The sequence below is a fragment of the Pipistrellus kuhlii genome, unplaced genomic scaffold, assembly GCF_014108245.1.
Source record: "Pipistrellus kuhlii isolate mPipKuh1 unplaced genomic scaffold, mPipKuh1.p scaffold_m20_p_7, whole genome shotgun sequence".
Lineage (NCBI taxonomy): Eukaryota > Metazoa > Chordata > Mammalia > Chiroptera > Vespertilionidae > Pipistrellus > Pipistrellus kuhlii.
In genome coordinates, this window is record NW_023425573.1 from 31,089,476 (window position 1) to 31,116,921 (window position 27,446).

A 27,446-nucleotide genomic window follows, 5' to 3' on the forward strand; every position below is an offset into this window, starting at 1 on the left:
AAAGTACTCTATAAATGAAACAAATTGATTTTCATACATGCCAGTACCTTCTTTAGAATCACTTTATCTTAGAGAACTAAAGAAGTCTTCAATGGTAGTTTGCCTGGGATTTAAAAAGCATATCAAAACTTTCCATACAATGTGTTATTTTAGTTATTCTCTATAAAGCTATATTAAAGATGCAGATTACCTAGACACATGTAATATGGTGAAATATATTTCAATTAAAAACTCCCTTTACACGTAACAACCACCTTGATGAGGTTCTCACCAGCCAAAGGGGATAATCTGAACAAATGAATGATGACTGAAACGGTAAATTAAGAAAAAAAAAAGTCCTAAGCTCACAGTGATAATGAAAAGGAGAAAATTTTTAATTACCAATGGACACCAATGGAGGTTGCTAGGGCACCAAAAATTACTCTGAAAACTAATAAAGAGAAAGGACTAAATATTTATTCTACATTGTCACATATGTATTCCATGATAGACAAATAGTGCCATTCATGGATGGATCAAAGTTCCTCTATTTAAAAGAATTCCAAATGATAAATACATCGGGAATGATATATTTGGAAAAATCATCCTTCCAAACCTTAGTGGAATAACTGATTTACACGTGTCATTAATGCATGCTTTAAAAAAATGATGTAAAAACGTGACAGGGGACTTTCCAATGAAGGTGTAAGGCTTCTTCTGCCATGTGGCCAGGACCAACCTGAGCATCATTAAAAGGGGGAATATCAGAATTAGGTGCCTCTTGATTTCATCTGAGAGTACACCATACTAATGTGAAATACCCTTGCTAAAAAACAGACAAAAACCACCCCATAATCTAATTAATCCTCTCTAGAGCTAACTTCTGGCAAGCATGTGAAACTCGTCTGCCACAAGTTTGACATGCTTGTAGGATACAGGATAGATAATGAACAAGTTAAGCAAGAAAACAACCAAATTCAGTCCATGAGGCGCTACAGGAAACTCACACATGGTTCCTTCAATAAGTTGCTGTGTGTTTGGGGGTAAGGGGACTGATTTAGATTTCAAGACTCTCCAAAGACTAAACAACCAAATACATGTGTACACCAACTGTAAGTACATTTAAGTCAACTGGGAAAATTTTAAATTGGATATTAGATATTAAAAAATCATGATTAATTCTGTAGGTATAATACTGGCATTGTATTCACATATGGAAATGTCTTTTTTGATATAGCCTCAAGTATTTTAGATTAACTGACATCACATTTGAGATATGCTTTCAACAAAATAAAAGAGGTAGAGAAAAAAAGTATGACAACATACTGGTGGTTACTAAAGCTGGATTATGGGTATGTAACAGTTCATGACAGATTTGCTCTATTTCAGCAGGCACTTAGAATTTTTTGTAATAAATCATTCTTTCAAAAACATTTGATACATATAATTGGCAAAGTTTATTATCAAGAACATTAGAAGGTCTTTTAAAAGACTGTTTTGGTTTAAGAATACGGAAAGATGACAATCCACGATAAGACATATACAAACAAGGATAATTAAAATATTAAATACTATCTAAATTAAAAGGCCATAATTCAAATTGTTAACAATCTTTGTGTCTTGTTAGAAGCAGCTGTTCAGTTCCCCTTCATGAAATTCACCCACCAACTCATGACTACAAAGCCTCAATGCACTCAATTATATAATTTAGTTACCAATGTTGAACATTTTGTGTTTACACATGCATTACCACAGAAAACACAAAATCCTATTTACAGAGGTTTTTTTTGTTTCTTTAAAACATGTCTCAAGCATCTCTTAAAGTGGGAGCTACAAATATGCTGTGTCCTTAAAGAGAAAGGCTTCTAAAAGAAGTATGAGATAGCTGTCCAACACTGCCGAGAGTGGTTATATAACTAACCGAAGACAAACCGGCGGTGCCCTGTTTTAGTGCAGCAGCCTCTTCCTTTGTAGTTGGCTGAGTTCTCAGCTCTCAGTATACTACCAGCCAAACATGTACTCCATTGCTTTGGATACAAGACTTTCATCTTTTTTTGGTGTCTGTCTGTCAGAAATGACCTATTTTGAAAAAACACAATTGTTAAGATTATGTTTTCTTCAATATCATAATTAATTCTAGAGTTAATGGTTAATTTAATAGAGCCAAACATTAAAATGCATTTGTAGAAATGAGCTGTATATTTAAAGGTTAAAACATAGCTTTGGTTAAGATGTCCTTATGTTTTGTTTTTAAAATATATTTTAATGATTTTTTACAGAGAGGAAGGGAGAGGGATAGAGAGTTGGCAACATTGAGAGGAAGAAACATCAATCAGCTGCCTCCTGCACACTCCTTACTGGGAATGTGCCCGCAACTAAGGTACATGCCCTTGACTGGAATCAAATGTGGGGCCCTTAAGTCCGCAGGCCAACGCTCTATCTACTGAGCCAAACCAGTTAGGGCCTTTATGTTTTTAAAAACGGTAAAATCTTATTCCTTTGGCAAAGCAAATTACAGCTGCTACTTAAATTAGAAAACTGGAGAAACACAAAAGTTACTAGAGATGAGGGCTTTAAAATATTGGTTTTAAAAAAAGAAGAAACTAAAGGGAAAAAATGTCACTAGTTCAAGAATGATCTCCAAATTTCAAGAGAAAGTCAAAAGACTAAATTGACAACTTTTTTATTTGCTGTTTTAGAACCCAGGTCTGTTGCTAGGCAAGTTCAGAACTCCTGCCTTATTAATTAGGGGACAATAACATACTGAGATGAGTCATAATACTCCTACTCTTCAATGAATATAAATAAATTTACCCTTCAAACATTTTTAAAATGAGAAAATTTGAAATGAAAACTGGTCAATGTTTTCTATTCCAACAGAACTGAAAGCTCTTCAATTGTGATACCATCAGATTTAACTATCAATTTAATAGGTTTTTTAATATTCCCTCATGCCAGAAAGGTTCACATGTGCCAAAATAACTTAGAAAAAAAACCAAACACAAATTAGACTATTAAAATGTTTTTTAAAATAGCAAAGAATTTTTTTAAAAAAATTCAAGGTAAGTTTCCAATTGACCAAAATTCTAATTTTTAAAATAGGAAATGAAAAAATGTAAAGTTTATAGGTTTCATCAAGTCAATCACTTCAGTGGGAAATATTTAATGGCATACAAATCAATCCAATGAAAAAGTCAAACATGCTAAGCAAGCACTTCAACCTTTAAAGTACATTCTTTTTATCCAACCCTTAAAATACCTGATAGTCACTGGTAGAAGCTTTGTATGCTGTAGCAAGAGGCCTCATGGTGGATATCCTAGGAGTACTTCCAGGCTGGGATGGTGTTCCTAAGGTCTTGATTGGAGGTGTAAAGGCTAGAGATGAAGATGATACAGCATTCCTGTCACTGTTTTCCATAACACTCTAGAGGAACAAAGATAAAGAACTTCTCTGGTTATAAACATAATACATTATTACATCCTACTTACAAAGAAAACTTTATTAAAAGATATACTCTATTTGATCTAAGTAATATTTTTAATAATTTTTGGTTTGATTAAACAATGTATGCTTTTTGGCTAGCATTTGAGATCTAATGTTCAGCCAGAAATTTAACTCCAATGACTTCAAACATCCTCAAAACGATATAGATTCATAAGAGTAAGAATCTCCTAACAAACACTATGGAAAATCAGTAAGAAGAAGAAAAAAAGACTTTGGGGAAAGGAAAATTAAAGTCCAATGCCATTTAGTACCTATAACCCCAAATTCTCATCTATCCTCTGCAAACATCTAGTACCAGTGATCCTAGACTATGAGCACCAAGAACCATGTTTACTTTGTGCATTAGTGTGTATATAATCTCCAAGCAGTCCCTGGGAGGTAGTACATTTCCCATTTATTTACTTAAAGAATGATCAGGCCCTAACCGGTTTGGCTCAGTAGACAGTGTTGGTCTGTGGACTGAGGGGTGCCAGGTTCGAATCCAGTCAAGGGCACATGCCCAGGTTGCGGGGTTGATCCCCAGTGGGGAGCATGCAGGAGGCAGCCAATCAATGATTCTCTTTCATCATTGATGTTTCTCTTTCTCTCTCTCTCCTACTCCTTTCCTCTCTGAAATCAATAAACATGTATTTTATTAAAAAAAGAAGAATCAGGATGACTTTAATGTCACAAAGAAAACTAAGTTGTGCTCAGTATTGTTTTATAAAGTAAAGAAATATATAAATTTTAAATATTTTAAAATAGAAATAAAAAGCTTCCACCATTTAAATTAACCCTCATGTGAAGTATTTAATTCTGAAATAGCACTGTTCCTTTAAAGTAATTAAATAATTTGATGCTGCTTTGCATAAGCCAGAGACTGGGTTAGAAGTTAAGAGACCTAGAGTAAAATCTAGGCCTCACCTTTAACAACTCTGGATAAATTACTTAAGTCCTCTTCAACTCATCTTTATCTTTAAAATGAAATAGTTAGGATGGATTACCTCTAAATTTTAAAGTCTTGTGCTAAACATATTTGGCTTACCAAGAAAAAAGTACAATAACATAGTCACAGTTTACAAACTAAGAAAAAGAGGCCTGCTGAAGCAAAGTGACATAACCACCAATGTCAATATTTAGATTTGTGCTTTTCTTGTGGATTACATCAGCAATAGCTTACTTTATCTATACAAGGTTTTACACCAATCATGATGGACTCGCCAAAAATCTTCCCATCTTTGCTTAAGGCTTTCCGAGCCTGCAGTTTAGATTGATAACGAATATGCATCCAATTTCCAGTGTTAGACATCTGCAAAGAATAAAGCTGTCTCTTAAAATGTAAAATATATAAAATCTAAACTCAATGAATTACATTAGAAAATAGAAATATATGAAGATAAATCTGCTTCCATTTTTTGTTTGATGCACTATAAAAGGCTATATAGTTGGATTCACCATAAATCCCATTAAACAATTTCAATAATCTCTATCTAGCTCTCAAGTCTCTAATATATAGAATATGTGACAAATTATTATCTGAAAATAAAGTAATTCTCAAAAGATAATGGTTTCTAGTAAAAAGGTCTTATCAATACTGGCTATAGAAATTTTAAAACTGTATTCATCACCTGATTTTGTATATAAGTTAAGTAAATCAATATCTAGTAATAGAAAAAAATTATTATTTATAACTTGTGCAAGGCTAAGGTAACAACAACAAAGCCCTGGCCAAGTGGCTGGAGCACCGTCCTGTACACCAGAAGGTTTTGAATTCCTGGTCAGGACCATACAGAGGCAACCAACTGATGCTTCTCTTTATCTTTCTCTAAAAAAAAAAAACCACCACCAAAAAACTAACTAATTGCCGAAACTGGTTTGGCTCAGTGGATAGAGCATTGGCCCTCGGACTTAAGGGTCCCGGGTTCAATTCCAGTCACGGGCATGTACCTTAGTTGCAGGTACATTCCCAGTGGGGGGTGTGCAGGAGGCAACTGATCGAGGTTTCTCTTCCATTGATGTTTCTAACTCTCTCTGCCTCTCCCTTCCTCTCTATAAAAAAATCAAGAAAATATATTTTTTTAAAAATTAATTAAAAAAACACACACATATCCTTGGATAAGGATTTTTTTTTTAAAGCTCTCTATAAGCGAAAAAGCCTTAAGAACTCTGTAAGTCAAGAACGCCTCTTTTGCCGAGACCGGTTTGGCTCAATGGATAGAGCGTCAGCTTGGGGACTGAAGGGTCCCGGGTTCGATTCCAGTCAAGGGCAAGTACCTTGGTTGCGGGCATATCCCCAGTAGGGGGTGTGCAAGAGGCAGCTGATCGATGACTCTCTCTCATCGATGTTTCTAACTCTCTATCTCTCTCCCTTCCTCTCTGTACAAAATCAATAAAATATATTAAAAAAAAAACCACGCCTCTTTTTTCCTTTATCTCTAATAAAACAAGCTCAATTTGGAAAACAGTAATATAATATTTAGCATAATTTATGTTTTTAAAAGTCTATAAACTAATTAAGAAAAGGGTTGGAGAGAAGCCTGAAATTATAGTTCTCTGGCTTATTTTCTGTTTTTTACAAATATTATACAATTTCCAGCCTTTTAGACTCTAACAGACATATTCCATGAAAACTCAAAAAAAAAAAGTAGGAGCAAACAAAATTCAGTAGCAAAGTTTCCCTCTAGTCATGGCCTATCTGTCCTCAGCCTAAATCTTGAACTGAAAAAGAATTAAGCCTTACCACATGTTTTAAGATATTCCCATATTGTGCAAATTGTAATAATATATAGGAAGCAGATGCCTGAGGAAACCTGAAAAAGAGAGTTGTCCGACAATAAATATGAATGCAAGTCACCACACTTAAAAGTGTTTCAAAATAAATTCCTTCCAACTGTCCAGAACAGCAACTTTCAACCTTTTTCACCTCATGGCACACATAAACTACTAAAATTCTACGGCACACCAAGATATATGTCTTCTGCTGATCTGACAAAAACAAAAACAAAAACAAAAAAAAACAAAAACCCAACAGGCATAAATTTGATTCACAATGGATGGCTACTGTACTGGCCATTGTCCTTTTTTTTTATTTGACAAAATAACGGAAAAGAGGTCAGTGCCCCTGACTAGTCAGGCATTGCGTGCTTTAAAAATTCCTGTGGCACACCAGCTGAAAATCGCTGGTCTAGAACCACAGGAAATCCATGATCATTGCATTTCCCCCCTCAGCTAAATCTATCACTGCCCATTGCCCAAAACAAATGTTAAGATTAGTTTTGACTCAGTCATTCTACTGTTTCTTCAGATTCCTTCCCTGAAACCTCTGAAATTCTCTCAATACCACTATCACAGCCCTCCGAATAAAATTGCAGTTCTGTATATAATTTATTTTACAAGGGTCGTGTGTGTGGTGTGTGTGTGTGTGTGTGTGTGTGTGTGTGAGAGAGAGAGAGAGAGAGATAGAGAGAGAGAGAGAAATTTAAGTATACTACAGTTATTAAAAGGGAAAGAGAGAGAAAGAGAGAGACACAGAAATATTTAAGTATACTACAGTTATTAAAAGGGAAAGAATTTAAAATTATATAGTCATATCCTTATATACTGAAAATTCATAAATTTAGTTCTGAAACAAAAAAAATAACAAGTCAGTGCCAGTATCAATTGTACACAAACATTTAAAAGGATGGTTACTAAAATTTTAATAACCATATACTCTGTATGGGAACATTCTAAGTGACTTTTACTTTCTTCTTTACAAGTTCTCTATGGTTTGAATATTTTACAAGAAATTAATACTTATATAGTCCAAAAAGCTATTTCAATTTGAAAATTTGGAGTTTCCTTAGCTAGGAATTCAGTTATCTGGAACTAGGATTAAGAAAAAATGAAAAAATCTGAGTCCCCCAAAATAAATAACACCACACATTAAAATCTATGTGAGTAAAATACTCACTGCACTCAGGACTGGAATTTTATTTTATGCTATATAAGCTTGAATATGATTTCTAACCCTAAAGAAAAACAAAAAATGAGACAGGGTGGCTAACAAATGGAGGAGGAAAAAATGGTTGCGAGGAAGGTACTTCAGAAATAAGATATAATTCTGAGTCTAGGACCACTTTGAGTAGAAAAATTCCAATATTAAAAGAATCACCCTAAAGCAACGGGTAGGTATACCATGCTGACTCTGATGTATTTCTCTATAAATGATCAAAATATTTTACCCATTAGAAGAAATGTTTCAATTCCTGCAACTAAACTCATATAGAGGTTTATTAAAAATAAAACCAACAAAAAAAATAAATAGCTAAGAAAGTATACGTCTTAAAAGAAAAAAAGGCCGAAACCGGTTTGGCTGTGGATAGAGCAGCCTGTGGACTGAAAGGTTCCAGGTTCGATTCCATGTACTACATTGGTTGCGGGCACATCCCCCGTAGGGGGTGTGCAGGAGGCAGCTGGTCGATGATTTTCTCTCATCGATGTTTCTAACTCTCTATCCCCCTCTCTTCCTTGCCGTAAAAAAATCAATAAAATATATTTCAAAATAAATAAAAAAACAAACCCAGAGATATAGAAGGATAGACCAGACTGTCAAATCTCAGAGTGAAGGCAGAGGTGGGTGGGTGGGTAGGTGGAGATTAACCAAACAATTTATATGCATACTATAGGTCCGGTGCAAGAAATTCGTGCATGGGTGGGGTCCCTAAGCCAGGCCAGCAATCAGGACTGATCAGGTTCCTCGCCTCCCGCCTCCTCCTCCCCTCACCACCTGTGTCTGCTGCCACCAACCCCTAGTTCCCTGACCCAGCCCAGGACCTGGCCCCGATTGGGTGGTTGGGACCTGCTGGCCGAGGGGAGGGACAGGGAGGTTGGCCGGCAAGCCCCATTGGCAATCAGGGTCTGTGGGCTAGGGGCAGCTCCTGCATTGAGCACCTGCCTCTGGTGGTCAGGTGCATCACAGTGACCGGTCATTCTGTCGTTAATGGTCGCTTAGGCTTTCATATATATATAGATAGATAGATAGATAGATAGATAGATATAGATATATATATGATAGATAGATAGATAGATAGATAGATATAGATATATAGATATGCATAACCCACAGATACAATGTGTGGCGAAGGCCTGGGGGTGGGGAGGGTGCAGGTGAAGAGGGGTCAATGGGAAAAAAACAAAATATCTGTAATACTTTAAATAATAAATATAAATTTAAAAAAATCTATTCAAAATGCATCTAGATGTCCCAGGCACAATTTCTATTAATATTCAATATTCCGTGACTAGAAAGTATATGTATACTTGTGACATAAATTTGTCAGTTCCAAACTGGTTAAGTCCACTATCAAGCAGAGAAAACAGTCACTAACCAGAAAGATAAAAAGGAGCTTCGTAGTCTAACGGAGCAACCCTGCTCCAATGTCCAGAAAATACACAGAAGAGAAATAATCTAAACACTAGATAATAATAAACATGGTGAAGTGTCAGGGTGATCTGTACTGATGTATGCAACTTACTCTGAAATGCACCAACAAAAATAAATACAGCAAAGTGTTAAGTGCAGAATCTAGGTGGTGGGTATATGAGTGTCTGCTGTGCAATTCTTTTAATTTTTTGTATATTTGAGAAAACTCAGTAAAAAATGCTGACAAGGGGCTATCATTTTTTTAACGGTAAACGATCCAGAAAACTTACCCGAACACAGTTACCCACGTGTCATCAAGGTGATCTTCAGAAGTCAGAGAATCTCCTTGGGTATAAAAAGGATCCAGCTGCGCAGGAGATAATGTTGTCTTTCGTGGTTGACCAATGTTTGCTGGACTAAACATACTTTGCCCTACATTAATATATTTAGTAAGTTAGTTACCAATATAAACATTTTGGTTATTTTTAAATCAAAGCTTTTAGTTTTAAAGGCAAAAAAAAATTATTAAAAATTGGCAAATGCCTAAATAATTTAAAATACACAACTGTTCTGAAATGATGATTTTATACTATAATACCATACAATTTGAGAAGTCATTAATAAGTAAGAATAACTTATGATTTTCCAAATGTTTTATTAATCCTTGGTTAAGCCTACACCAGAAGAATCTTCAGTCAATTTCAAAGACTTCTGTCGGGTTCATCTTCCAAACCTTTCCTGATGGCATCTCTGCCTTAAGAATATTCAGGAATGCCCTACCCAGTTTGGCTCAGGGGATAGAGCATCAGCCTGTGGACTGAAGGGTCCCAGGTCCAGTTCCGATCCAGGGCACATGCCCGGGTGCGGGCCTGATCCCCAGTGGGTCGTGTAGAAGGCAGCCAATCAGTGACTCTCTCTCATCATTGATGTTTCTCTCCCTCTCTCTCTCTCTCTCTCTCTCTCTCTTCCTTCCCCTCTGAAATCAATAAAAATATATTTAAAAAAAAAAAAGGAATATTCAGTAAACAACCCATTACCCACAGAAGAAAATCCAAATGCCCAGGTCTCCACTATAACGTTCTACCCTTATTTTTCCGCTATGCCACTAAATGGTCCCTACCCTAACTCCTAAGATGCGAATGCGGTTTTCTTTTGTTCATGTCATTTCCATCTAAAATGTCTGATTCTTTTCTTATCCTTCAATGACAGATACCAACTAATGAGTATGTCTACATGTCCAACATGCCAACCTACTCATGAGAATACACTGGACTTTTCTAAAATATTATTTGATGTGGTTCAATCAATTCAGATAGAATATAGAAGCAGATACGAGAATTCAGTTGTATTTTAAGTAAGATGTTAAGATTTGAGCTGAAACCGGTTTGGTTCAGTGGATAGAGTGTCAGTCTGTGGACTGAAAGGTCCCAGGTTGGATTCCGGTCAAGGGCATGTACATTGGTTGCAGGCACATCCCTGGTGGGGGGGTGTGTAGGAGGCAACTGGTCGATGTTTCCAGCTCATCGATGTTTCTAGCTCTCTATCCCTCTCCCTTCCTCTTTGTAAAAAAAAAAAAAATAATAAAAAAAAAATAATAATATATATATATATATATATATATAAAAGAAATATTTGAAAAACATAAAACAATGTCATTCTTCTCATGAAAATCTTTTCTTGTAGAAAAATTATTTTATTTTTAAAAAGGTTATTTATGCCGGGACCGGTTTGGTTCAGTGGATAGAGTGTCAGCTTGGGGACTGAAAGGTCCCGGGTTCGATTCCGGTGAAGAGCATGTACCTTGGTTGCGGGCATATCCCCAGTAGGGGGTGTGCAAGAGGCAGCTGATCGATGACTCTCTCTCGTCGATGTTTCTGACTCTCTATCTCTGTCCCTTCCTCTCTGTACAAAATCAATAAAAATATATTTTTTTAAAAAAAGGTTATTTATGTTTGCATGAAACAGGTTATTTATTTACTTATTTAATATGTGTGTGTGTGTGTGTGTGTGTATATATATATATATATATATATATATATATATATATATATATATATATTATTGATTTCAGAGAGGAAGGGAGAGAAATATCAATGATGAGAATCATTGACTGGCTGCCTTCTGCATGTCCCCTACTGGGGATGGAGCCTGCAACCTGAACATATGCCCTTGACTGAAATTGAACCGGACCCTCCAGTCTGTAGGTCAATGTTCTATCTACTGAGCCAAACCAGCCAGGGTGAAACAGACTATTTTTAAATGAAAACAACTTTAAAATGTTTTCAGTTTTTATTTTAATGCTAAGTATCAATAGCTATCATCTAAAAGCAATTTGGTCTTCAATTTTTAAAAGAACACTGTACTATAGGACCTTGCACATGGTTTAATTTCCATGTTTACTAACTTTCTGAAGGCTCTCTGCTCAACACCTTCTTACTATACATATACACCAGATGCCTTATCATTTTTTCTGAATTCCCAATTGAGTTGAAAATCACTCTAAGTCTTTCCAAAGTGTTTATAGTCAAATGGATTTGCTAAAGTATATTATTAAGAAATAAAAAAGATACTTTACAGAGGGGGAAAAAGAGGTACTGTGGTAAAAGTTTTATAAAAGACCATATACTATATTGTCCTGATGGAAAATTTACATATAAAAAGCTTTCAAAGATTATCCAATAAAAAAATATTTGTAACTACATTTGACCTAAAATTTCCTGTACCGTACTTGACCACATTTTATCCTCAATAAAACACATATTTTGGTAAATGCTGATCTTGTGTCAAGTACCTCTTATATGCCTTATAAATGCATGACTAACATAAGAATTTACAGGGAACAAATCTATTAGGAAATGAATAATAAAATTACTATTCCAATCCAAAGCTGAGATGCAAAAAGAATTACAATTAAGTTTTATTTTTATATTAATGAATACAGAATGTTTTCCTCAGAATCATATAAAAAGTTCTCTTAAACAAGCTAATATTGTCTCACAGTGACACACTATTAACCCATAACAAAGGAGGACTGGAGAATCAAGTTACTTTCAAGATATAACACTCAAAAGGTCAAAGAAAAATTTAAAAAAACAAAATAGTGACTGGACTTGTTGAGTTCTGAGCCATTTAGATTCCTTTTCCTCAAAAACTAAGTTTCATTATTTTTTGTAATGCAGTAGCAGTTGGAAAGGAGGCTCTAGAATAAAATAACAATCTTCCAGCAAAAATCTAATTAACTGCCCTAGCCGGTTTGGCTCAATGGATAGAGCACTGGCCTGCAGATTGAAGGGTCCTGGGTTCGATTTGGGCTAAGGGCACATGCCTGGGTTGCGGGCTCGATCCCCAGTGTGGGGTGTTCAGGAGGCAGCCAATCGATGATTCTCTCTCATCATTGATGTGGAAACTGAGATTGAGAACAGCTCTGAGAACGTAGAATATACATAAAAAGATAAAGTAAGGGAGAAAAGTAGAAAATTAAAAAAATCTACAGTGCTCATAATTAGAAGGAATTTCAAGAAAACAGAGGGAGAGCAATTATCAACACTGTACAAGGAAATTTCCAAGGAAATTTCCAAAAAAAGGGGAAGTTTCCCAGAACTATTAAAGAATCTGTTAATTCCCTAGCAGAACAAATAGAAAAGTCCAAGGTAAAATCACTCTAAAATAAACCAAGGCATATTTGTGAAATTGGGAACACTAACTACAGAGATCTTACATTTTTGAAAACCAGGCCACATACAAAGACTCAGGAATCCACACTGCACATAACTTCTATAGAATACTAGAAGCTAAAAGACAATGGAATGATGCCTCCAAAATTCTTTGATGTAAAATACTATTCCTAGCCAAGTTAGCAATCTATTGTAGTATAGACAGAAAAAGAAAGGATTTCAGAAATGAGGTCTTAAATTTCACTTCCCATGCAAGCTTTCCTAGAAAGCTACTCAAATATGTTCTTCATCAAAACATTATTTTTAGAAATAAACTAAGAAGAATGCATGTTATCTAGAAAAAAGCTAAACTCTAGAAATTTGCTAAAGCAAGTCTTAGGATGATAGCTGTACACCATGCTGAAACAGAAAATAGCCAAAAGAGGCTATGAGATGTTCTCAGTTTAAATCAAATTTAAAAATGTGTTTGACAATATGAACATTTAAAAAAAGACAGAGATATATAACAGCAAAAGAACATTTGCTTAAAAAAAAAAGGGGGGGGAGCAAATGGCACATAGAAAATTAGACAAATGGGGAAAGAGACAATTATTAACTAAAAAAAAAAGTCTTACAGAAAGGATAAATTATACTACTTGAATCAGCACTGACAATGCTTTAGACAGTCATAAGGATATAAAAATAATACAGAAGGAATAAAGTTTGATATAATTGTATTGAGATAATGTGGGAGAGATAAGATGTAACATCTCCAATCACCTTAAATATAGCAATATTGAAAACAGAAAATCAAGAATTAGCAGCAGCTGGCAGAAAAGTCAAGTCAAAGATCTAACAAGAAAGATCAGAGATACCGAGCATACAAAAGATTTATCTACCACCTGCTATCTTTAAAGATGGAAGGGGAGTCACGAGCCAAGGAATGAGCACAGCACCGAGAAGCTGAGAACCTGCAGGTGACAGCCAGCAAAAAACCAGGGACCCCAGTCCTGCCACCACATGAAACTGCATTGGGCCAACACCCTGAATGAGTCTGGAGGCAGCTCATGCCCAGAGCTTCCAGAAAGGAGCATAGCCCTATTGACACGTGAGCTCTAAAGAAAGAACCAAATTGTGTCTAGACATCTGACCTATAGAAACACAATAATAAATGTGTATTGGTTTAAGTCAAAGGCTTGTGTAATTTGTCATGGCAGCAATTTAAAATACATATATTGGTACAAGTGGGGTACTGTTGTAACAACTAAGTATATGGAAGTGGCTTTGGAATCGGGCTGTGAGTAAAGGAGCATAACAGAAAAAGCCTAAGTAGCTTTGAATAAACTGGAAATAGAAATCTGGACTTTAAGGACACTGCCAGTAAGTATTCACAAACTGGTTAACCAAAATCTGTATTTGGATACTGCTTTTGTCATGCATTCTGACATAATGTTTTACCTGGGTGTTTATTACATTTGTGTTATATAATTGTTGATTTGGTTCATTTTAAATTCTTTTTCTTTTTTTTAAAAAAAAGTGTTTTTATTGATTTTAGAGAGAGGAAGAGAGACATCAATCAACTGCCAACTGCACATCCCCTACTGGGGATCAAGCCCACAACCTAGGCATGTGCCCAGACCAGGAATCAAACCATGGCCTCTTGACCTGTTGCTTGGAGTGTGCATGGGGCAACACTCCAACCAACTGAGCCACACTGGCCAGGGCCGCCTCCTTTATATCTAAGCCACCATCATCCCTCACCTGAATTAATGCAGTAGCCTTCTATCTGGTCTCCTTGCTTCAACTCTCGCCCTTACCCCAAAGGCTGTTCTCAGCACAGCAGCAGTCTCATTCTATTTGTTTCCCGCCTTTTCTAAGTAAAAACCAGTCATTACAATGACCTTCAAGGTCTGTAACATCAGCCTCCATTTCCGCTTTAACCTCATTTCCTACTATTCTCTCCCCTACCCAGTTCATTTCACACTAGCCTCCTGGCTCTTCTGTTAGCACCCTAGGCACACTCCCACTTCAGGGCCTCTGAGCTGGTTATTTCCTGTCTGTGACACTTTTCCCTGCCTCCCTTACTTAAGTAAATGTTTATTTACCCCTATCTATAGAAAGCAGAATAATGCCCTGCCCTCAAGTGTCATCCTTATCCCTGGAACCTGGGAATACATTATATGCAAAGGAGTATTAGGTTGCAGATGGAATTAGGCTGCTAATCAGTGCCCTTAAAATAGGGAGATTACCTGGATTATCCAGAATGGCCCTAAGTATTCACAGGGGTCCTTAAAAGCGAGAGGGAGACGTGACTAGGAGGAATGATCAGAGAGATGCAAATTTTGAAATGGAGGCAGGGGGCCATAAGCAAAGAAATGTGGGCAGCCTTTAGAAGATGGAAAAGTCAAGGAAACAGATTCTCCCCTAGAGCCTCCATAAATTAACACAGCCTATGATTGCCTTAACTTTAGCCCACTGAGACCCATTTCAAACTTCTCACCTCCAGAACTGTAAAATAATCAATCTGTATTATTTAAGCCACCTTTAAGTTTATGGCCATTTTTATGGCAACAATAGAAAATTAATATACCATCCTATTAAAAACTGTAAACTCACTCCCTATTCCCCTTTACTGATTAATTGTCCTCCATAAAATGTATTACCTTCTAGCAAACTGTTTACTTATTTTACTTATAAATGTAAATTCTATAAATAAATGTAAGCTCTATAAAGGCAAGGATTTTCTATTTTGTTCATTTTCTCAGGTACATAATCACGTGCTCAATTATTTGCTGAATGAACATTATAGACAGGCTATAAATATATGAGTATGTAAGAAGAGTTGTGCTAATGATGATGTTGATGTGATAAAAAATACCATTAATCTTAAACAAAAAAACAAAAAACTAGGTATAACCAGTGGCTGTTAGTAGTTAATGACAGATTTATAAATATCATTAATATCTCTAAAAAAAACTTTTATTATTCACTTTTTTATATATTCTTTTTCTTCCCAATTCCAATGGCCTTTTTTATTATAGTTTTTGTTTACTTAGGAGACATTATCAAATATATTTTAAAATTGTTAATATTTTGAATATAATTCACATCTTACCTTTAAATTCAGAGAAGAATCAATATACAAAGTATTTCCTTTCTGAAAGAAATTACTTACATTTGAAAAAGTCTCCAAGTTTGAAATATAATAGAAATAAATTTGGCAATTATCAATCAAGGTCTTATATTATCTTCATTCAAAAAAGTGGAGAACGGTGTTTGGCGTTAAAAGGCACTGCTTACCTGTTCCAGGAGTCGACATAACTCCAACAAGAGGACTCTGCATTACTGATAAGTTTGGCTACATAAAAACAGAAGAAAGTGTTAAGGTAAAAATGCAAAGTTCTAACCATAACATACACACAATTAGCGCTAAAGGGCTTCATTCAATAGACAACTGAACATCTAACTTCCTGGAGATGCCTGTAACTAGCTCACTATCAAACAGTACTCCCCAACTTTTTCTTTCAGTTGAGCAGTATTAATTGAAAATATGCTAGACCATTATCATACCATTTGTTTAAATTAAGTAAAGCCACATGTGGGAAAAAGATACTATTTTTAATAGGAAGTAACACTGCTATTTGGTTTTAGTTCCTAAGGTACAATAATTGAACTAACACAGGTAATGGTAATTCTTCAAATCACCGAGCTCACATAGAAAAACAAAAAGATGGCAAAATTTTATTTTTATTTATTTATTTAAATATGTTTTATTGGTTTATTACAGAGAGGAAGGGAGAGAGAGATCGAGAAACATCCATTAGAGAGAAACATCGATCAGATGCCTCCTGTACAACCCCCACCGGGGATGTGCCCGCAGCCCAGGTACATGCCCTTGACTGGAATCAAATCTGGGACCTTTCAGCCCACAGACCGCTATCCACTGAGCCAAACCGGTTTTGGCGCAAAATTTTATTTTTAAACAAGCACAGACCATGAAGTATTATAGGTTCAAATCAGTCTACACAAGACAGCATACCTTTGCTGCTACTGGTAGACAATTACAAAGTGATCAATAGCAGTTCTTTTAAATGTGAGAAAAGTCCTTCTATAAACAAAGACAACAGCCGAAACCGGTTTGGCTCAGTGGATAGAGCCTCAGCCTGCGGACTGAAAGGTCTCAGGTTCGGTTCCGGTCAAGGGCATGCACCTTGGTTGAGGGCACATCCTCAGTAGGGGGTATGCAAGAGGCAGCTGATAGATGTTTCTAGCTTTCTATCCTCTCTCTTCCTTTCTGTAAAAACTCAATAAAACAACAATACCAAATCAAGAATGACAAGAGTCTCTAGAAGTAAATATACAGATTTTTTTTTTTAATTCTCACCTGAGGATATTTTTCCATTGATTTTTAGAGAGAGTGGAAAGGTGAGGGAGAGACAGAAACATCTATGTGAGAGAGACACATCGAGTGGTTGCCTTCTGTAAGCATCCCAACCAGGGCTGGGGATCGAGCCTGCAATGGAGGTACAGATACGTGCCCTTGACCGTTCAGTCTGTGGGTCAACGCTCTATCACTGAGACAAACTGGTGCTATACAGACTTTTAAAAAAACAGATTCTGCTTGAACTAAGGAAATCTAAAATCTCGCAACCAGATTTTATCACCTAGCATTGAGAACCAAATGTTGAAAGTACGTTAGGAGAGATACAAAATGTACTGTCAATTCGTAATAACAACATCTTTTATAATTAGAGAGAGGCTGAGCAAAGTCTCAGGAGGCAAATCTAATTTGGGTTTTAACCTAATTATAATATTCTAACCAACTTTCAAGTTAAAAACATTCTCTACAAATTATGATCCATGCCTTTTAAACATAGCAATTACTATAGACTACCTTTCTTTTCATGTATTGTCAGTGGAGCAATGAAAACATAAACTTTAAGCCAGTGGTTCTCAAACCAAACTGAACATCATATTTACTTACCAATCTTTAGAAAAATATCCCAAAACAGAATATTCCAGATTTGTTAAGTCTGGAATACTACTTTTTATATATAATATAAGTCATATAAGCATCTCCTCCTGATGTAAAAGGCTCCCCCACCATTTAAGCAATCCTATCCTATATAATCTATCTATACTAATAAAAAGTAATATGTTAATTAGACCAGGTCGAACAGCCATCTTCCAGATGTCTGACTTCCTTCCAAAGCCATGGTGGTGAGGGCCGAGGCAGAGGCCCTTGGGGGGGGATCAAGCCGGCCAGGGAGGGCAGTTTGGGACAAGATTAGGCAGGCAGGCAGGTGAGTAGTTAGGAGTTAGTAGTCCCAGATTGTGAGAAGGATGTCCGACCTGTTGGATCAGGCCTAAACCAATGGCCAGATATCCCCCAAAGGGTCCCTGATTGGAGAGGCCGCAGGCTGGGCTGAGGGAACCCCCCCGCCATGCACAAATTTCATGTACCAGGCCACTAGTTAGCTCATAAATATGTAGGAGGCAGTGTTTTTTAGTAAAATAGTTAAATAACAAAGCTCTAAAAGGATAGTGGTCTTATATTAATAAAATAATTCCTAAAACAAAGATTTCAAATCATTACGAAGTACTTTACATCTGGATAAAACCCTGAATCTTTACTTTTTCTTTCACAGAATTATGTATAAATATTAAACTTTTTAAAAAATTGGAATAACTTAAACCATAAACATTTCTACATGTATATTAAGTACGCTGGGACATGGATAGGCGAATAAAGGCATACCTATAAAAACCACAGAACTACCTACACGAAAAAATAATCTGGAGTTCTATTACATTATTAAGTGCATTTCATGATAAACACAATTTAAGTAGATTCTATGATAAATGTCCTTAATGCTTATTCTGTGCAACAAAGTTACACTACAACAGACTCAGAAAATTTCAAATTATTGAGCTTAATGGTAGAACCACCTAAAAACATGAAATTATCAATTGTGGATATGCGTGAGGGTATGTGTATTACCTGTCTTCTTGAGGTTAAAGGTGTTGACCCAAGTCCTGGACTAGAAATGTCATCATATATACTTCTAACTGGTGGAGCTCCACTTTTATCTTTATGAGCTGGTACAACTGGTTGCGGTGGTGACCCACCTACAATGTACAAAAAATATAGTCAGGTGAAAAAACAAAGAAGCCTTCCATCTTTCTGATATGATTAAAAATAATAATAATAATCATACTGCCATTACTATTTTTAAAAAAATATATTTTATTGATTTTTTTACAGAGAGGAGGAGAGAGGGATAGAGAGCTAGAAACGTCGATGAGAAAGAAACATCGACCAGCTGCCTCTTGCACACCCCCTACTGGGGATGTGCCCGCAACCAAGGTACATGCCCTTGACCGGATTCGAACCTGGGACCTTTCAGTCCACAGACCAACGCTCTACCACTGAGCCAAACCCCTGCCATTACTATTTAACTTAAATCTCCTGACCACAATCTTGTGACTTAATAATGATTGCTATTTAACAACTGAGGAAACTGAGAGACAGGGAGTTGCTTTGCAGAAATTGCTCAGGAGCAGCTTGCTGAGAAATAAGATTTAAAAAAATTTTTTTTAAAGTACTGACTTAAATTCTTGTCTCCTAGTGCTTCTCAAACTTTAATACACATGAAAGTCACCAGGAGATCTTGTTAAAATTCAGATTCTGTTTCAGAACTTGTGGGGTGGAGCCTGAGATTATGAATTTCTAATAAGCTCCTACTGATGCAATGCTGGTGATCCACAGACTGCACTTTGAATAAAAGGTTCCAGAATAAGTAAATAGAAATTTTAGTTTTTAGTAAATACATGTAGCTTTTGCTTTCCCTAGAAAATTCTTATTTAGCATTTCAACACAAAACTTGATCCTATTTTTTATTTGAAAGTAGGTATTAACTCCATTCTGTATAGACTTGATTAAATATTATCCCATAATGTGGAATTTGTCAGAATTAAACAGATCCCATTCATGTTTCTCATAGTAAAAAATGACTGAAGTACACAATAAAGGTATTTTAAAAAGAACCGATTTTGAGAGAATAAAAATGTCTTTATAAGTCAGAGAATCAGCAATGGCAAACAGTGAAGCAGCCCATTTTCTCTGTGAGACTGATGCCTGAGCCTGGGCAGTATAGCATAAGCTGTTTAAACTCCAGGCTTCAGAACAGGACTGACCTGGACTTCAACCTCCTGCTGTCACTTAGTAACGTGAGCTTCAGCAATTTCTTTATTGCATTTAGCCTGTTTCCTCTTGAAAAACTGAGATACTACCTATCCCTCAAGTTTGCTAAAAGAAAAAAATAAATAAGTACTTAGCATACTTCCTAGCTCATAAGTACTCACTATATGGTAGCTACAATATTAATACATTTGAAAAATATATACCAAAAAAAACAACCCCAAAATCTGTCCAGAATGTTTTTAAGTTAATCACTTCAAATATAATTTATAATTCCCTCTGCTCTTTTATATATATATATATAAATAATATAACCACTTTAAACAAAATAATACTTTAAAGACAATTAAAGTAAGAAGAGTTTATCTTTAAACATTTACTAAAAGAATATTATCTCACATTTGGAATTCAATCATTAAATGTCAGTTATCTTTTAAAATATTTATTTGTTAAAGGCATCCTGTAAAAGATATAACTAGTACTTAGTCAATATCATTTTATGCTGCCGAAACCGGTTTGGCTCAGTGGATAGAGCGTCGACCTGCGGACTGGAAGGTCCCAGGTTTGGTTCCAGTCCAGGGCATGTACATTGGTTGTGGGCACGACCCCAGAGGAGGGTGTGCAGGAGGCAGCTCATCGATGTTTCTAACTCTCTTTCCCTCTCTCTTCCTCTCTGTAAAAAAAAAAAAAAAAATCAATGAAATACTCTGTTTCCCCGAAAATAAAACAGTGTCTTATATTAATTTTTGCTCCCAAAGATGTGCTAGGTCTTATTTTCAGGGGATGCCTTATTTTTCCATGAAGAAGAATACGGTACACATTTATTGTTAAATGAAAATAAAGAAAATTTATTACCTGTATAGGGTACGGTAGTACGGTAGTTGTCAACATAAACCAGGCAAACTGTGAATCCTACAGTATTAAGAATTTACTCATTTATTCAATGACAATCATGTCATCATTTTCTGGAACATCATCATAACAATCCAATTCCTGAATTTCCTGGTGAATTTCTTGTGACTCCATTTCTTTCAGAATCAGTGGACCAAATCTCTCATGTTTAGCCTAGGGGGGCCTTATTTTCGGGGGGATGCCTTATATTTCACTCAGAAGGAAACCTGTAAGTAGGTCTTATTTTCGGAGGATGTCTTATTTTTTGGGAAACACGGTATATTAAATATATATATATATATATATATATATATATATATATATATATCGTTTTATGCTGACGATTTAAATAGCCTGTGTAAAAAGCTTTCCCAGTTTGTGAAATAAATATTTTCATTAAACATACTATAAATAAGAACTTTAAATAATTCTGACTAGAAGTAGAATTCATATTTACCAATTTTCAAGTTATACTTGGTTTGACTGAATGTTTGCTATTATATTTAAGATTAATTAAGTTGAATTCAGCTGAAGTTAAATGACCATATCCCCTCCTACCCACAACCTAAAAAAGGGATTGATAAAAAAAATTTGCCTTGGCATCTTATATTTTTTTTTTTTTAGTGGTATGTAAAATAATGGTGAATTTTACAATTAATGGCATCTTAGATTGGATAAAAATGTTTTTTAATGGGTGGTTCTTAGAATTATAATACAGTGGTCCCTCCTTTACTGAGATTTTGATACCTGCACTTTTAATTACCTGCAGTCTGGAAATATTAAATGAAAAATTCTAAAAATAAGCAATTTGTAAGTTTTAAATTGCACCCTGAGTAACATGATAAAATCTCACATTATCCAACCTGAAACATCCCTTTGTCCAATGTATCCCAGCTGTACAGTTAATAAGGTATTTTGAGAGAGAAAACCACATGCAGCGTATTAGACTTATTCTATTTTATTGTGTTATTGTTAATCTCTTTACTTAATTTATAAACTTTATCATAGGTATGTTTGCATAGGAAAAAAACACAGTATATATGGGGTTTGATACTATCTGTGGTTTCAGGCATCCCCTGGGGTCTTGGAACTTAACCCCTGAGGATAAGGGTAGGGGCTGCTGTAGTTTATACTGCTTACACCTCTATTCTTAGAACCCTGTATTAAAAAGTAGAGCTATTACTTCATGCTTTAAATTAATAAATGGGTTGACAAAAGTGAATGTTGCATCAAAATTCTAGTATATATACTGACGTTACTATAAAACTAATTTAGGCAATTTACCTACCTGCAATTAAAGGTGATCTCATTTCCATTACTCCTACTGCAGGGCCACTAATTGATCGAGGCTGTGGAGTCACTGGCGCTGGCAAATCCCCCATTAAAAACCCAGGTAAGAACTGGGCATTAACCCCTGGTTTTGGAGATGTAGGCGAACCCAGCATCATTGGTTCAGATCCTAAATGAATCAGAAATAAGGACTTTAATATTAAAATAGCTAACAAAAAGATACAAGGATCTAGCATAAGTTTGAAAATTTAATCAATATTGTTAATTACTATAAAAACCATAGTTGAATGTTTTAAAAACCAATAAAATTATTATTAGAGAAAACTGAATATTTTGTATTAACAATATTAATCTTTGACAACTGTTTTCATTAACATTTCACAGGTTTAAGAGTCAACGCTTATTTTTAAATTTAAGAGTTTAGTTTTTTTAAAGCAAAATGTTTATTGAAGGCACATTCCAAATATATATTTTTAAAAATCCCTAATACATACAGGAAAACTTTCCATTTCTGGGTCGGCTACTATGCAACAAACAAAATAAGGACAAGATACACAAGTTACTTACACAAATCAAATACAACATTTAGCTTACTGTATGTCCCATTTTTTCTTCCTTACACACAAAAACTGTAAATATTTTTTGTAATAAAAGTATAATTATGTATACATTAGAGCACATATGAAATAATAGTAATGATTAGCATCCCAATTAAGAAACATATTTAAGATATTTGGAAATAAATGTTTTTATTTTTAAAAATAATGTATTTTAAAATTATGAATAATCAATAAGTATTCCTGATATAAATCCAATTTAAAAAGGGAACAGATACTTCACAATCATCATTTTGAAATTAGTTTTCACAATTTACAGGTTAGGTTTTATTATTCACTTACTCTCATTTTACAGCAAAATAGCACAGTAAGAAAAACACAGGCTCTGGAGTCAGAGATCTGCGCTCAAGTGTCTCAGCAAAATGGGCATAATCGCATCTCCCACTCACAGATTTTGATTAGAATTATAGCAAGTAAAGCACTTGACCCAGTACTGAATATATAGCAAATGTTCAGCAAATATTAGTTATTATTATAACAGTATTTTATAATAGCCAAAACTGAATGACAAATGTATAAATGTAGAATATGCAATTTCTGCTAATGAAAATTTAATTTTCAACTAAAGCCTAAATGTGATTCATAGCAATTAGAAATAGTAAACGTTTTGTATGTTATTTATATGATCTTTATTAACTATTACTTAACTTCTAAACAGCCTCAAAAATGTGTTTCTTGCTATCCAAATGCTGTCACGTTTATGCTTCCTCATATCTTGTTATAATAAACCTAGATATTAGCAATGCAAGTGCATAAAAGAGGAAAAAGACAAAGTAATTCAGGGAAAAGAAAAGCAAATACTGAAGAAAGAACTATTAATTACATTGTAATTATTTTCAAGTGCTAGTTACTATGTTATTCTGATATAATTACATATTTCCAAAGAAAAAACACTAAAGTCAAACCAAAAGCATTTTCTGAACAGATATTCAGTAATAAAAGTTTTAGGTAGCGCCATCTACCTTCTTTAACAAAAGAAAAAATATATATTTAACAGAAGAAAAAATATATAGCAATTGTAACAAGTCAAAAAAAGTTCTGATATTATTTGGATATATACGGTGATACAGTAGTAAGGGCAAAAAGAACTCTATCAGACTGTCACTAACCACCCTGCAGGCTAGATTTCACTTAAAGAGAGCTAGCTTCCATTTCACAGTCTGTATTGCTAAAATAAATACTGTCATCTTATTCAGTAGCACTGCTGGTTGAATAACGCTTATTTTTAAAATAATATTTTTATTGATTTCAGAGAGTAATTGATAGATAGAAACATCAATGATGAGAGATAATCATTGATTGGCTGCCTCCAGCAGCACGCCCCACATTGGGGATGGAGCCCACAAACAGGGCATGTGCCTTTGACCAGACTTGAACCCGGGACCCTTCAGTCCGCAGGCTGACGCCCTACCCACTGAGGCAAACCAGCTAGGGCACAACGCTTACATTTAATATACATTAGGTTCTGGGAAAACGTTTATTCCTCACCTAGAATATCTGCAGTATATCGACTTGAACCTTTATTATCAAATATGTCTAATTTTTTTTTTAAGCAGAAAACTATAGAACTAGAAATGAGCAGTTTTCTGATCTCTAACAACGCAAAACACAAATACCTAGGCCAATATCTGTACATAATTTTTAAAAATATATTTTATTGATTTTTTACAGAGAGGAAGGGAGAGGATAGAGAGTTAGAAGCATCGATGAGAATCATCAATCAGCTGCCTCTTGCACCCCCCACACTGGGGATGTGCCGGCAACCAAGGTAACATGCCCTTGACCAGAATCGAACCTGGGACCTTTCAGACCGCAGGCTGATGCTATCCACTGAGCCAAACCGGTTTCGGCTGTACATAAATTTAAATGTAGCACAGTGCGTATTTGCACTGACATTATGCATTTAGTTTATGACTAATACTAACACAGTTCACGTTACTCTATTCTAAAAAAAACAAATTTATTTTGTAATGACACGCAAAGCATTACATACCATTTCAATCTAAAACAAAAAAGCAAACAAAACACTCCCACAAAAACTCACTCTACAGACAACACAACACGCTTGCTCTCTTCCCAAACTCAGAAAGTTTGTAACCTAATTTTCGAAAAGATCTCTATAGTAAACGGTTTATTTTTAAAATGTCCACAAGTCTCCCAAGTCCCAGAACTCAGCAGACAAAAAGGAAGTCGACATCCTGGTTTTTGTTTGTTTGTTTGGGGTTTTTTAATGACATAGTTCAGCAATGGGAATGCATTTTTTAAAAATTCATTACTGGATTGACTTGAGGAAAAGACCTAACCACACTTGGCCCCTTTCCCAAGATGAAGGCTGGGAGTAAGGCGCGCACTCCGGGCTTCCTTTATTATTAAGGTCAACACCTCGAAGGATGCCATCCCCTGGTTTATTAACGTTGCACGACTCAAACTTCCTTGAATAAAACAGATTCCTCCAGCCGGCGGCCCGGAGCGGGATGAAATGGAGCAGGAACAAGCCCAGGCGACCGGAGCGCGGTGCTTGGCAACCAGCCTCCGGGGCACCGCCCACCCCGTCCACGTGCAGGCGGGCAGGTCCCTTCCCGCTGACAATCCCCGCATCCCATCCGGGACGCGGGGGGCGGGGGCTCCGGTACCTGCACGCCTGGCGGGCTGCCGTGAAGGGGGCACAAGGCGGGTGGTCCGAGGGCTCCCCCCTTCGAGACATACACCGGCACAGGCGAGAGCCCGGTGACTCCAGCCTTTCGGTTCCGCCCGCGTCCCGGCCGGCGGCGCGGGTCGCGGGGCCGGCGAGGAAGGGCCGCTCTTCACTTACCCAACGTGGTGGCCTGGGGTTCCAGGGCAAAGGCTGCCATCGCGGCGGCGGCTACCCTGAGCTCCGGGAACTCCCGATTTTCAAAAATGGCGGAAACGCTCCCGCGGGTAGGAGCGCGCTACCTCGCCGAGTGACGTAACTTCCGGACATGCGCCGCCCGTCAGCTCGGGGCGCAGGGGCCGTCCTTTTGGAAGCGGGCAAAGGCCTCTGAGCAGACGCGGCCTCTCGCGAGATTTCACCGGGGAGGTGAGAACCCGCGTGGGAACTGCGATGCTTGGGATGCTTTGGCTCGCGCCCTGAGTCTCCTGATGTTTTGGTGATTGAATTTCGAAGAAGTCCTTTTATTCACGGTTTCTTTTTTTTAAAAAAATGTATTTATTGATTAAGGTATTACATATGTGTCCTCATCCCTCCATCAATCCCCCCCCAACCCACCCACACCCTCCCTCATGCCCTCACCCCCCTGGTGTTCACGTCCATTGGTTTGGCTTATAGTCACGGTTTCTTAACTAACGTGAGTTTACCCCCATGCTCTGCCACCTGTCAGCTTTTCCAAGGAACCCCTGGAAAAGGGGTTTTGGAGAAGCTGTGGGTGTCCTTCCCATTGTCGTTCCTCTGGCCTTAGTGCTGGAAGCTCATTCTCAGCGCATATTTGCTGTCGTCGCTATGCCATTTCAAAAAGTGTGTTATATAGACACAGTTTTACAATAGAGCATAATTGATGCCTGCTGTTTTCTTATATACAAAAGATAGTAAATAATGGAAGCTAACAGTAAACACTGTGCCACCCATCATACCGCGGAATCCTCCCCCTAGGATCCCGACTGTCCTCCTACCCTCCCGGCCCCAACTTTCTGCTTTTCTTCAGAGTGTATTAAAATACCACACACACACACACATTTTATATATGTGTGCGCAAAAATAAATTGCTTAGTTTTGCTCACTAACTTTATAAAAGTGATGTGCTACATGTATATGTTGTGGATGTTCTCTGGTTCATACCAAACTCATGATCCTCAAAATAACCCACCCATCCTCCCTCCCTATTTCCTCTGGGGTTTCCTGAAATCCCAAATCCAGCAAGAATTTTGTAATTTGAGTGAGGCAATCACAATCCCGGAAAAAAATGAAAAGTTCCCAAAGATCAAAATTTAAAACTACTTAAATGAATTCATTCTCTCTCTCTCTCTCTCTCTCTCTCTCTCTCTCTCTCTCTCTCTCTCTCTCTCTCTCTCTCTCTCTCTCCTCTCTCCTCTCTCCTCTCTCCTCTCCCCCCTTCCTCTCTCCTCTCTCCTCTCTTTTACAAGTGTATGGGTTGAACTGTGTCCCCAAAAAGATATGTTCAAGTCCTAACCTTCAGTACCTGTGAATGTGTGACCTTATTTGGAAATAGGTCTTGGCAGAGGTAATCAAGTTCAGATGAGGTCATACTGAATTACCTCAAAGTTGGCAGCTTAAACCAACACAAATTTATCTTTTACAATTCTGGGTGCCAGAAATCTGAAATTACTTTTATGGGGCTAATTTCAAGGTGTCAGCAAAACTGGTTTCTTCCAGAAGAGAATGTTTTCTTGCCTTTTTTAATTTCTGGAGGCTAACCATATTTCCCGGCTCTTAGAGGCTCTGTCTTCTCCCTTCAAAGCCAGCTGAGTAACATCTATGTCTCTAACACTGCTTCTATTTCTGTCATCACATGGCCTTCTTCTGTAGTAAAATCTTCCTCTGCCTCCCTCTTATAACGACATTATTAGTAGTTACATTTAAAGCCTACTCAGACAATCCAGGATAATCTTACCTTTCCAATGACTAGTGGTGGTGATTAAGTTAATAATCACATCTGTAAACGAGCCTTTGCTGTGTAAGAAAACATTCATAAAGGATCCAGAAGTTAGTGTGGGAATATCTTTGGGGGAATATCTTTCCCACCACACCCAGCAATTCCCTTTTTAGAATTAAGGTCGTAAGAAAGGTTCACCAATGAAGAATTTCTATATAAATTTTTATCTAGCCAAGCAAAAGAACATTATGTATCTGTTAAAAAGGTTCAGTTGCTTGGAGTATTGTCTCATGCACCAAAAAGGTCGTGGGTTCGATCCCCCCTGGGCAGGGCACCTC

At 36.5% G+C, this 27,446-nt stretch overlaps 1 protein-coding gene across 6 annotated transcripts; it reads right to left on the bottom strand.

Annotated features, from left to right (window-relative positions):
* Positions 1 to 1,421: 1,421 nt before the first annotated feature.
* On the bottom strand, positions 1,422 to 27,384 carry NUP35 (nucleoporin 35). Of its 6 annotated transcripts, XM_036421492.2 has the most exons (11): positions 25,332 to 25,449; positions 23,167 to 23,248; positions 21,901 to 22,071; positions 18,522 to 18,649; positions 15,821 to 15,878; positions 15,696 to 15,707; positions 9,158 to 9,299; positions 6,204 to 6,273; positions 4,644 to 4,772; positions 3,239 to 3,403; positions 1,422 to 2,058 (listed from the first exon to the last, which is right to left on the bottom strand). In XM_036421492.2, exons 3-11 carry the CDS (start codon positions 22,058 to 22,060, stop codon positions 1,981 to 1,983), a joined length of 942 nt encoding a protein of 313 aa, XP_036277385.1. In that variant the 5' UTR covers positions 22,061 to 22,071; positions 23,167 to 23,248; positions 25,332 to 25,449; the 3' UTR covers positions 1,422 to 1,980. The 6 variants fall into 6 exon arrangements, with proteins under 6 accessions (XP_036277385.1, XP_036277386.1, XP_036277383.1 ...); XM_036421493.2 differs by lacking the exons at positions 23,167 to 23,248; positions 25,332 to 25,449 and adding an exon at positions 27,363 to 27,384; XM_036421490.2 differs by lacking the exon at positions 23,167 to 23,248 and having other exon boundaries at positions 25,332 to 25,479.
* Positions 27,385 to 27,446: the final 62 nt, after the last annotated feature.